The 13330-nt window shown below is 41.9% G+C and overlaps 1 protein-coding gene across 1 annotated transcript; it reads right to left on the bottom strand.

The window, feature by feature from the left end:
- On the bottom strand, positions 1-11701 carry LOC306965388 (opsin-5-like). The gene is made up of 6 exons (XM_079559785.1): positions 11489-11701; positions 9581-9786; positions 5525-5624; positions 2316-2420; positions 1892-2115; positions 1-535 (listed from the first exon to the last, which is right to left on the bottom strand). Exons 1-6 carry the CDS (start codon positions 11634-11636, stop codon positions 50-52), a joined length of 1269 nt encoding a protein of 422 aa, XP_079415911.1. The 5' UTR covers positions 11637-11701; the 3' UTR covers positions 1-49.
- Positions 11702-13330: the final 1629 nt, after the last annotated feature.

The following is a 13330-nucleotide window of genomic DNA, read 5'->3' as shown; positions in this document are numbered from 1 at the left end:
TCTTAGCTTAAATTCAAGTATATCTTCAGGAAAGTATTGAACACAGCGCTCAGAGTCTGTCACACTCATACTCCGATGTCTCAACATGGGACGGGACATTCACATAGAAGACCTCCAGTGGTGCGGAGGGGGGCGTCTCAGGAGGGCTGTTCACTCCCGAATCACTGTCATTTTTACCCCTCATCTTCTCCCCTGCGAATCTCACCCCCTGCTTCTTTGCCGGGACAGGAAGTGATGCGGGCAGTGCGGCGGGCGGGGGCGGGGCGTCGCCTTTGGCTTTAATGTCCTTGAACCTCTTCAGGCGCACCACATCTTTGCGATCCCGGGCGCACGGGATGAGCGCGGAGACGTCTTTCCTGAATTTAGAGCTCATGCCGAAGTAGATGAGCGGGTTGTAGAAGCTGGCGGATTTGGCGAACATCCGGGTGATGATGCTGGTGGTGTTTGGCACTTGGAAACCCCAGGCGGACCACATCGACACCACAGCATATGGGGACCAGGCCATGATGAAAGCGGTGCAGATTACAATGGAAATCTGCAAAAAAAAGGGAGGAAGAGCATGAGGTAGCAATTGTCACGAGTGGAAATTTGCAGCGGTGAGGCCACTCTTAAAGTCTTAAATTCTCATTTTACGTTCGCACACAGAGGAGGGTAAAGTAGATGCAAACAACAACTTTCAGTCGATTTATGAAGTTTAAGTTAAAGCCACACAGCGGAACATTCCTGGCTTTATGTTGCTACTTCACAAATGCAAACTTAATGCTCCACCAACAGTGCAATTTTTGGAAGTGGCCCTAATGTACTTTACCTCTTAAAGAAGAAATAAGTAACAATAAATAAAGTAATAAATCCTTTTCATAGTCCCTCTGGGGGTAATCCAAGTGGTAATGGGATGATTGGAGGGTCTTTCATCTCCCCCTGGGGCCTCTGGCCAGAAAACCATAATTGCAAGTTCCCTGCCTCCGGGTCGGAGTCACCAATACACACTAATGGAATCACAAAGAAGAAGCTAACAGGCTAACAGGTAAGGCTAACTGCGGGCTAGGACCACTTAAACAGTATTTACAGCCAAGTTTGAGTGAAAAAGATGATCTCCATTGTGTAATTGGATGTACAATATCCCTCTCTCCCTTTGTCTTTTCTGTCAGCGTAATGTTTACTCTCACGGACAATTAATGAGTAAAAAAACGCAACATGCTACGACACCTGCAGCGGTGCCTATGGCCTCTAGGGGCAAGAGTTACTTAGTAGTGCTTTAAACCCCCCAACTGAACAGAGCACATTTTCTCCAGTTTGGCACTACCAAAATTTTAAAGCTTCTTGAAAAAAGTGTCAAAATAGGGACAAAAACATGACTAAAGAGGAAAATGCAACATAAAAGCAGGGAAAACACACAAAAAACACAAAAAAGTGAAGAAAAAAAAAAATACAATGAAAAACTGGTGAAAACGCTTCAAAAATGTGATAAAAACGCAGCGACAATGAGACAAAAAAGTTCAAGATCAGTTTTGCAGGTCTTTCAAATGAGGCGGTACACTGGCCTATAGGCATCGAGAAGCTTTAAGATTTGGGTAATTAAGCCGAAATGGATGCGGCTTGGTGTAAGTGGAGAGGTTAAATCTCATGTTTAGCAAAACTAGCTGGTGATGTTTCTGGACTGTGAAGAGACGAGTTCACTCACACTAAAGACATGTGTTTTTAGAGCGACTTTTCACCAACAAAAACTCCTGCTTGTAGTGCGCCGACAAAGCCTTTTGGATGAGAGGCGAAACGTTCGACACTTCAACTACAGAGTACAGAAGATGACTCAAAAACCTTCACTGAAGACAACGCAGAGTGGCTCAAAGTAAAAGCAACAAACGCCCAAATGCTCTTAGTACTTTCATCTTACCCTGGTGACGTCCCTCTCCACTTTCCTCTGGCGCTCCGTGAGGAAGCCGTCTGCGGACATGGCGTTGGTGCTCTTGACCGTGTTGATGATGGAGACGTAGGAGGTGAGCATGATGACCACGGGGATGAAGAAGCAGAAGATGAGGATGGAGATGATGTAGGATTTGTGGATGGTGGAGTAGTTGGCTTTGGACCAGTCCACCTCGCACGTCCCGTACCCTCGATCTGCAGGAACAAGGCAAACAGGCGAATGATCCTTTTGTGCAGACAGTTTGCACGTTCTTGTGTATTGAGGATTGGAACTATCGATCTACAAAGTTAAAAGTCCTTTGCATTATTCATCATTATATTTATGGGAATGAGAATATGCAGTCTCACTCATAAATGTATTGCACTGGTGTGATTGGTTGAAAAGTCCAACAAACCTGTGTAGCTTCCCCATCCCATCAGAGGAGCCGCTGACCAAAACGCTGCCCCCGTCCAAATACAGACGAGTGATACGGCTATGGTGCTCATGCTGATGCACTGGGCTGAAAGAGAGGAGGAAAGAAAAAGCACATTGCAATAGTCATGAGTTGAGAAACACTTGTCTGATTGTGTCCATTTGTGTGAAGGTCAACACTGTTATGGCTTTGGCAACACAGGGATGGAAACGTGAGAGGGAAGACAAATTCTTCCACGGAAATGAATGTCAAATGGTGACATTTTTGAACAATGAAAGCAAACATCGGAGAGCAAACTGACGCTTTGTCTGTTGTTAAAAAGGTTTTGTATTTGTAATTGGAAATAAGAGTCTGTCTCACCGTGTTAGTTAAAGAGTGGTTGGCTTAGTTTTCACAGGAAATTTGAGCGAGACAGACTCTAGTGGTGATAGATTGTTGGATATAGTGACGTAAAACATAATCATGAACATTGTTTATGTGTTGTGATGGGAAAACCTTACACTTTACACACTTTACTCTCTGAATTATTTATATGTTGACTTTTATAAGTGTAAGTATTGTTATATCTACATGTATAAGTCTAAGTATTATTATATATAAAAGTGAATATAAGATTTAGTATAGACCCTTTAATTGTATATAAACATTTGGGGCTTAGCTGGAGGCAGGAAGTTAGATTCCTATCTATTTCCATTGGAGCTGTTGTCATGGTAACGATAAACAAATGTTTAACTGTTTTTGGAAATATCACATAAACCTTATTTTATCATCTCAAATGTCATTCCTCTTGGTCTTGCACCTTAAGCCACAACAAGACCACATTTTTTAGTTGTAGTTTTACACTTATAATCGCTAGTTTTAGTTCAATCTTATTTCTCTTGATCACTTCCTGCCTCCAGATGATGTCACTGATGATGTCAGCAGTTAAAGGGTCTATAAGTATTGCCATAATTAGTTTTACGTTTCAAAAAGAGAGAAAAAAAAGCTAAATGTCCACACCGGATTGTAGCCTCTCAAAAACACTCTCACACATTCTGGCCTATTGTACATGTTTTCAGTGGTAGGGGAAACCAGAGAGCCCGGAAGAAGCCTATGCAGACATGGAGAGAACATGCACACTCCACACAGAAAGGCCCCGTCCCAGGGAGGAATCGAACCCAGACCTTCTAGCTGTGAAGCACGAGCGCTAACCACTGTACTACCTTTGTGACAACTTTTAAAAATGTTTTAATGGATGTTCTTGCTATAGGATTATGATATTGCACAGTGGTTTCTGATGTCCAAAAGTGGTTTGTTGGACCAGTTCTGGTGGGTTAGTGTTTTTGCCATTGATCATAGTCTTATGATCAATGCAGGGTTCAACAGAGCTCTGTGAGAAAATACTGTATGATGATCATATACACCAGGGATATTAAATTGATACAGGAGATATTTCCCAGAGTCTCTCGAATAGGAGTTCTCATGCCTCATTTCACCCTTGCTCTCACTGCTACACTTCTGGCCCTTGCAATTTAATCCCTCCAAAATAACCAATTTAGTTTAAAGCAGACTCTCTCTCCAACCTTAATTTTCTCATATAGAGCTATACAACCAGAGCTTTATGAACAACCGCAAACACCGTAAAACGTCCAGTGCAACAGTGACAACACAAGCTGTGCTCCATTTCCATGTAATTAAGACATTCCTCTGCTTCAATTACAGCCTGAAATAGATAATGTCACCTCAATTTGCCTGAAAGGTGTAGAGCGTGAATGTAAAGAAAATTGCTGGCTCGTTATTTTGACAGCTGGGCGAAGTGCTACAGCTTTGTTATCTGTGGAAAACATCGTGACAGTACACAGATTGAGCAAATATATGACCACCTTGAAACTTTATGGGAGAGATTAGGGAGCATTTTGAAAGGTTTTCTCCAAATGTGAAGAGCGAGAAGAAGGAAGAATTGTCAATTCAAAGGATCAAGTTTAGCAAGAAGCTCATGTTGATGTTGAAATCAGCTCTTTTCAGGACTTACTGCAGAGGTAAGTATCTGTCAAAGGAAGAAACAGAAAATGCAGAAGAAGATGGTTCTGGTAGAACAGAGTTGGCTGTGATGCATTATAGGCAGCATATGATCATAATGTGATGGTGGGATTAATGTAAGCATAAATATTTTGTCTGTAGCCTCTTTAAGGATGTTTCTTGAAAACCTTGTCCCAGATTGTTGTGGTGCAAAATCATTGCTACTTTCCTAATGCAGCTTAAGGCAAGGCAAGACAAGCTTATTTACATAGCACTTTTCACACACAAGGCAACTCAATGCGCCTATAACTTTACTGTGAAGAATTGAGAACTTAACTTCACAATTCTTCACAGAGGTGAATTTATACCCATGTTTCACAACTTTCAGAGAGCAAAGTGTAGCTTTAACGTGCAGTAAAGCTAATGACAATAGTCTCCTAGTTCACGGCCAACATTTTTTTCCATAAAATTTTGCTTTCACGATATACTGAAGGACTTTTTTTTCATGACCTTTTCTTCCAAATTGCATTTTTGATACTTGATTTATGGCTTTCAAGACATAACTAAAGCTATTTGCTTCTTCTGAAGGTTCAGAATTCATTGTGATTTGTTAAAGCAGTACTAAGTAACTCATGCCCCTAGAGGCCATAAGCGCCACTGCAGGTGTAGAAGCATGTTGCGTTTTTTACTCATTAATTGTCCGTGAGAGTAAATACTACGCTGACAGAAAAGACAAAGAGGGAGAGGGATATTGTACATCCAATTAAACAATGGAGATCATTTTTTTCCCTCAAACCTGGCTGTAAATACTGTTTAAGTGGCGCTAGCCCACAGTTAGCTTTGTCCGTTAGCCTGTTAGCCTCTTCTTCGTGACTCCATTAGTGTATATTGGTGACTCCGATCCGGTGCAGGAAAGTTGCAATTGTGGTTTTCTGGCCAGAGACACCGGGGGAGATGAAAGACCCCCTAATCATCCCATTAACACTTGTATTACCCCTAGAGTGACTACGAATAGGATTTATTAAGGTAAACAAGTTACTTAGCACTGCTTTAAATCCGCCTGTCACTCATTCAAATACATAATCGAGGCTGACCCAAAGGAGAAGTGAACATGAAGCATAGAGCTGCATGAATACAACACTAACAAGTTGAAGTTGTGGTCATATTGCTCCACGTACTGAAGTTTTCCTTACCTTTGTTCGTATGGCATCCTTTAATGTATCTCGTGATGCTAATGACCGTCAAAGTGTTGATGCTGGTCAGGCCAAACAGCAGCGTGAAGAATCCATCAACCTGAAACAAGTCAGAGATTCAGAGTGAGTGAGATTGTTTCCAAAAGAAAAACCCTTGGGTGAAAACCAGGAGGGCTAATGGTAGCAGACATTTGGGTTTGTTTTGGTTTGGCGTCATCCGATCAAAGTGGGGCCAGAGAAGAGCTTTTCCTGTGAGTGAGTGGCAGACGAGGAGCAGACAGTAAATGTTTCCTTTTTGCTCAAGGCTGTTTGACCTCACAGATGCATTTTAGCTGATTAAACATATCTTCTTACATTTCTACTGTATGGAATGGATACTTCTTGCCAGAATACACTCTGGAAAGTGTTTCTCAAATATCAATGTGAAGCGTTGTCACTATGCATTTAGATGTATGTCACGCTATGTGGCCATTTATATTGCACACACACAGGTTGGTTGTAATGTCTTTGATTAATTTCTGGGATATTTCCAGGGCAGCTTGATTAAGGAAATGTATGTATGCAGTGTATATGGCTTGGTCTCTCTTGGGCCAGTGCAGAGCGAAGTGGGTGTGCAACCTTCAAACCCACAAGCCTCATGATTGGGCCAAATTGACTGATTACTCCCGTTTATTTCATAGTGAGACAAGCTGCTGCATATTAGGCCCCCTGTTAGGAGTTCGGTCTCGATGCATGGGTTCAATTGCACCATAGAGCTCTGAAAAACAGCAAGCCTTTATTTATGACATGCTGCTTCACCGTGTTGACAGGGCACACTTCACTACAGCTCAGTAAAAAGATGGAAATCGCAAGGTGACTCAGGATAATGCGTCATTCAGCCCTGTTTTCATATTATTACAAAGAAAAAACTCTCCAGATTTCTGTCTTCACATTGGGTTAGATTGGCTTATCATATTACCATGGAATAAAGAATGACAGGTGTGTATCTCCTTTCCTTGAGTACTACCCATAATTACCATCATATTACCATACTATTAGTGGTGTTAGTTTATCACAATGCAATGAATCAATTGCTCATTTCGTTAAATCTAAAGAAAGCATTTGGTGTAATAAATTCCCAACTCGGAAAAAGCAGCTGGTCACATTCTCCATAGAAACAGTCTATCTTGACAGAAAGTTTATTTATGTTGCCAGTTTGCCACAAGGAACATCTTACAAGCTGTCTTTGTGGCACGAGGCTCAGATGGTATTTGCTGAATGTTATGAACTTTAAGACATGTATTAACGTGATAGATGCTGATTTTGCATTATCCTCCACTGCCAGCGCATAATAGAGAAATCCAAAGGTGGAAATTTAATCCTCTATAGTACAAGTCACATCTCATCCCTACTTGAGGTCTATATCTGCAGATCAAGTGCAAGTAGGTCAGTCATGACTACAGAATGACTACTCCAACCCAGTGAGGTCAGCAACATTGCAATATGGTGCCAGGCTTAAATCTGTGGGGCTTGGTATGGACAGCTGATCATCTTTTCCGCACTATTCTTGTCAATGGGCTTACAGGTTCTCCCACTGGGCGACCCCCCCTGCTGTGGCACTTCCAGGTGACTCAGGGATCACCTCAGGTCTATAACAGTGCTTACCGTCCTGAGGCCTGTTCACGGCTAATCCTATTACAGTCACTCAGCACGTTCATACAGTCACACTTCCTGGAGAAACTATTCCTCTGTCTTTGCCGGTACCACTGATTCGAATGCGGTCTATGGTTGGTGGACTTCACTCACATACCGTCGACATATGAACTTGTCCCATGTTGCCTTTCACTGAAAAGTCGGGACTTCGTGTTTGGAACCTCGACAAAACAATTTCCTAGCTTAAATCTGAATTCAATGTATTAATTGTCAATTCTGCGCACACTTTACAACAAGTATCCGCTGCACTTGAGCCATCCTTCAATGCTATTCGGGCACCTTAGGATCATAGACTGTAAATGGAGGCAAGGCAATTTTATTTGTACAACACAATTCATACACGAGGCAATTCAAAGTGCTTCACAGTTGCATGAAATGACACAAAAGCAGATCACTCAATCCATAAAACATCAACATAAAAAATTATCAATTACAGTAAAAAGCAAGAGTGCAGATAAACTACTACTTTCAGTTGTCATATGCACGAGAAAAAGCAACTGTTTTCAGCCTGGATTTGAACATTCTCATGAAGACTGTTCCAGATTTTAGCTGCATGAAACTTAAATGCAGCCTCACCGTGTTTATTATTGACTCCTGGCCTGAGATGTTTCATATGGCTCTAACATGTCAGAGATGTACTTTGGTGCTAAAGCATGAAGAGACTGGACTAGAATGGAAATGGGAGCAGACTCTAATGCTCCTTGCTCTAATAATGGAAATTCCATTGACATTTTTTTCCACCTCTTCAACCTGTGCTTGGGACTAGAGTTGTCATTTATGCATATACATATCTCAGTGTATTGGCTAGAGAGTTTACAGCCTATCTGCCAGTTTGATACCTCATTTGAAAGCCAAGACCTTCTAGTTTAAAAAATATGTGTAAGACATGTGTGAGTGATTTGCCATCCCTAACCCCAAACCTAACTCCCTGATCAGGGGGTAAGTAACAGGTTAAGCTATCAATGAACACAGGCTTGTCATGCTTACCTGATTGCCCTTACACTTGCCAGATCTTCCTATTTTCTCCTTTCGCTATTTTTCTTTTCTTTTTCTAATCTATGTAATTGATCTGGCTCCAAACACCAGCCAAATTGCTAGCATGATGAGCTTCAGTTAGCCTGCACCGAATGGGGGAAGCCTCCCTCACTTAGTCCTTTCTTAATTTACAGTCTATGGTCAGGATCCATCTCCAGATCTGGACCAAGGCTCATGGTCAGAATCACTTGGCAGGAGCATTAACCTATTGTGCATGTTTTGGGTTAATAGGGTCAACCAACCGCTCCGCCACCACTGTTCAAGTTCATTTAAAAAGTTTTGTAGCTTTATTAACCCGGAACAAGGTTTGTTGATTTTCAGTCTAGTCTTGGCACTATATTTCAGCCAGTGCGAGATAAGGATAAAACAAACACTGAGATAAGATTTTATCCTTTCTCGGTGCCTTCTCCGATGTCACGCCAAATATTTTCCATCCAAAATTCAAAAGAATCGCTCATATGCTACGTAATAACCCACCTCTCTCCTCATCTCCTTCGTTGTATATTTCTGTCACTTTTACTTCTCCGTGTGTTTACCTCCCAGCCCCCTTCATGCCCTGGGGGAAAAGGCGTATCGCTGCTCTAATATTTCTGCAAGCAGCTGAACGCCTCACGTCAGAAGGTTGAAAGATGAGGTCCCATAAGGATCCGAGCTAAAACAGTGGCTCATTTACAGAAAATCTCACACATTTTTTACGGGTTTTCTCTCAAGGGACAAATGTAGTGTTTGGGCATAACTCCATGTTGAAGCTGCGGTCGGGATGTAGGTTTTCACAGTTATCTGGCAAGCAGCAAGAATAATATCCAAGGAGAGGTCCAACTTTAAGCCCCATGAATACATATGAGTAGATGAAATTGGGTCAGGGTCAAATAACAAAATATCGCCATATTGCAGGACATTGTGAAGGTGTTGTTCCTCTCATATTTGGGAGATAGTTAGCATCATAAGAACTACTTGTTAGTGCTACAGGGTCCGAGCTAATCTCATTACAGCTGATCCTGAAGCCCACATGACCGCAATATAATCTCACACATTCACTTGCACGTGAAGCCAACAACACAGCTTGAACCCAATTCAGTGCTTTGCTGCAACAAGTTTACTGTAGTGTCCATTGCTCACCACAGATTCAGTTTTTTACCTATAGTATGTGCGGCAGTGGTAAACAATCTTGTTCTATACTGGCCATAGTTTACAGTCAAGAAGCTCAGCCATGAAACCTAAACATGCTTTTCATTGTTTTTCTTGCACAGAAGCCACATCTTGCAATAGCATCCCACTTTCCCGCTTTAAATGCCCTTATTATCAAAATTCACAAAACCGTCAGCGTACCTGGCATGTCCATATCCACGTGATGAGGTACTTGTTGTCTTTGAAGATGTTGAATATTTCCAGGATGCCCCGGGAGTATCCGAAAACGGAGATGCTGGCGTCAGAGATGGCCAGGTTTAGCGTGAGGACGTCTGTGGGCTGCAGCGTGGACCTCTGTCTGTACAGGACGAACATGACCAAACTGTTCCCGAACCACGAGAGCCATCCTGCGAGACACAATGCAAGGCAATGCTGAATAAAATAAGGTATAAGATTAAGTATTTCCTGCACTATCTTATGTAAAGTTTGATATTGTGTAGTATAGATGCGTGACCGCTGCCCTGATAAAGCTACCAATGCTCTTCTGTATCCTTCTTTACTGCTCCACCTATTGCAAAGTACTGCTTTAAATCTTTGTGAAGTGAAGTACAGTAGTCGTCGAGACAAACCACTATAAAGTCAGAGAGATAAAAGTGGCACAAAAGCCTCAGAAATCCCTGGCCTTTTTATAACTCAGCCTCACTCGCACGCAAACCCTCGGAGTGCATTAGATCAGACGGACACACAGACACCCTGCCAACGCCACGCTGTCTGTCTCAGCGGGGGCCAAAGCTGGACTTCCAGAATAGGAGTAGTAGTAGCATCGATTGCATAATTGACTTTGTCTTTAACAAATGCAGCTTCTCTTTGTTGTATTACTTTCTATTGCAAAGTTTCTAAAGAATAATCACCTAAAACAATAAAGACCAGGTGACACTTTTTGAAAACTTTTACAATTGCCATAATGGAAGACTTACAAAAATCCAGGCATTACAAGAATACAATGGGCAGGTCCAAACCCAAATAAAGGTTAATAAAGGATGTCAAGATATGTTACAGACATTTTTTTTAAAATCATTTTGGCATTGTAAGGGTATTATTTGAGTTGTACATATTGATCCAAAATGTTGTACATTGCTTTGTCATTTATTTTGTCATTTTTGTTTCTTAATAGTGTTTTTAAGATGCTTTAAGTGCTTTTATTCTATCACTGAGCCCAGCAACCACCAACCAAATAATTTAGACTTAGACAAACTTTGTTGATCCACAAGGGTAACAGTAGCTCAATAATAGTAATTGTATAAAAAATATTAAAGCAATATCTCAAATAATAAGGATGAAAACGGAAAATATATAGAATTACTGGTAGAAATGGTATCCAATTTTCCTCATAAATGACTCATGTTTAAGTAAAAATATACACTCTCGCCAAGAACATGCTGGGAACTTGGGGGGGACGGTGGAGCAGAGAGTAGAGCATGTGGTCTTGGGATCGCAGATGCACACTGACGTTGTGTCCTTGGACAAGACACTTCACCCACCTTGCCTCCAGTGTCTGTGTACACTGGTGCATGAATGAGAGTGTGAATGGGTGACTGGTTCTTTGATGTAAAGTGCTTTGAGAGCCTAAAGCAGGTAGAAAGGCGCTAAATAAATGTGACCATTTACCATTTACTTGCAAAGGGACAGTGGCTCAGTTGTTTGGAGTGTTTGTTCAAGGATACAAAGGTTAGCGGTTCAAATCCTGACTTTGACTGGTGCACACTCGTGTCCTTTGGCAAGACACTTCATCATTATTGCCTTTGTGAAGATGGTGTGTGAGTGATTGGTGGTGATGGGAGTGGCCAATTGTGTAGTATGACGCTGTCGGAGTGAATAAAATAATGATAACATTATCTGAAGCTTGTGAAGTGCAATACCATTGTTATAATGGAAATCAGTAGTAGTACATGGAGCACATTGCCAAGGTCAAAGTCTCCAAAGCAAAGTTTGCACACATATTGTGGTATTAGACATAGAAGTGATGTATGTATTTGTTGTTGCCAGTACTTCACAAATAATTTTGCCATTAGCTTAGCATTCCCCCTCCTGTTTTAGGTTGAATCTTACCCAGGATTAGCAGGTAGACTCCGATGATGGTCTCTCCTTGTTCAGACAGCGGGGGCTCTGAATGCAAAGAGCTCAGGTTATTGTTCCTCCACGGGATACTGGCCACCTTAACGGGGAACCCTTTCAGCACTATTTCCAATTTCTCCATATTTTTGAATCCAAGGCATGAATCCTCGCCGTCCCCTTTCCGCTCCCCTCCGCTGCTCCCGGTTCACGCTCCTGTGCAAAAGAAAAGCAGAAGACGAGCCAGTTCATAGTAAATCCTACTTAGCGGCAGCCTCTAATGCCCCACCACTTACTGTCCAGTTAATTGTATTGCTAATCCACTCTGTAGCTTAAGAAGGAGGAGTAGTTGAGGGGCGTTCCTAGTTACCACTGACTGGGATTGTACTTGAGTTAAATCAGTGATCATCAAATTCAAATATGTAGAAAATTAAAAAAAATGTATGGCTTAGTTGAACCTGACTGTAACTTTACTAACTTTCACCAGCTCCTTTCCATGGAGATGTTGACTAAAGGCAGCCAAATATAGCTGTTCATTAGGAGCATATTGATGCCAACAGTAGAATCTGAAATGTTACACAGTGGGCCTTTAAATAATTTCTGACCGAGCCTTATATGTTTCTTGTAAAAGCTAGTGTACCCATGGATATTCTTTAAATTATACATTTGCAAAGCAATAAAGCAGGTATGTCAAAGAACTTGATAACTGCGTGGTCATTTTGCAACAGGTGGGTCGTACTATATCTGTATCTGACAAGAGTCGAGGTCGAAAGTTCAGGTGGAAAGAGAGTCATCCAGGTCACGCAAAATGGGGTGAAGCACAAAAAGAAGTTTGGGAAATGGACCAAACACGGATCTCAGTCTTGTAACCTAAACATGCCTTCATTGTTGGCTTTTTTTGGTGCCGCTCATGTGAATAGAGGTCTTTGGGTGCCACACCTCGGCAGGAGCATCTCAGATTACCTTTTTTTTTTAAAAGAAGTTTTGGCCTCACGTGCTTTTTATTGGACGGGACAGAAATTGAGTAAAGAACAGCTAAGACTTTCGGCAAACAGTCAGAGCTGGGACTGGAGTCATTTATTTGAATTACTAGAGTTAATGAAGTTATTATAGATCAGAAATGAATAAAAAATGCCATCCCTTCACTACATTTCCATCTTCCTAGTTTGGACCTCTTCATTCAAAGGGTCTGGGGACTCACTGTGAAGCTTTGATCCATACGAAGGTTGGGAATTACCAAACCCAGCTACAATTCCTCCTATTAATTTCCGACTAACTATTATTAACGATATGCCAAAACACCTAAACACAAGTATCTCCAGAGACTCAACATTGTGAACTTTGACCTTTGATACTGATTGGAGACTGTTTTGAAGCCTGCATATACACTGCTCTGTACACTACATGGTCTGGCAATAATTTACGTCACCGACTGCAGCCATTGAAACAATCCCTTTGTACTTGTCCCATAAGTCGTGCACCAGTGAGTATGAAGCGGGGGGCTGTGAGGGTGCCTCGTCTCTCGGGACGCGTTCCACTTTCCACTAATCACTTCAAAAGGGTCACAGCGCAGATGACTCGTGTGAATATGGACAACAGTCGGCGAAATGTAAAACAGGCCCGGGGTATCACATAAAATGTAATCAAATCTGCGTGAGGTAATGCTTGCAGTGATGTGATGTGATGATGTGATGTAAGTGCGAGAGGATCGGGCGTTTCTAAGGCTGTTGGAGGATATACACAGTGTCGGTATCCATGCAGGAGAAAAACGGATGTGGGGTCTCCAAAACAGTGAGCCGGGACCTAGCAGATCAGTTTCATTCGCGTGTTGTTGCTTGA

This window comes from Gobius niger, assembly GCF_951799975.1.
Source record: "Gobius niger genome assembly, chromosome: 7".
In the NCBI taxonomy this organism is placed as follows: Eukaryota; Metazoa; Chordata; class Actinopteri; order Gobiiformes; family Gobiidae; genus Gobius; species Gobius niger.
The sequence above is the reverse complement of the archived record's forward strand: the minus strand, read 5'-3'. Positions and strand labels throughout refer to the sequence as shown.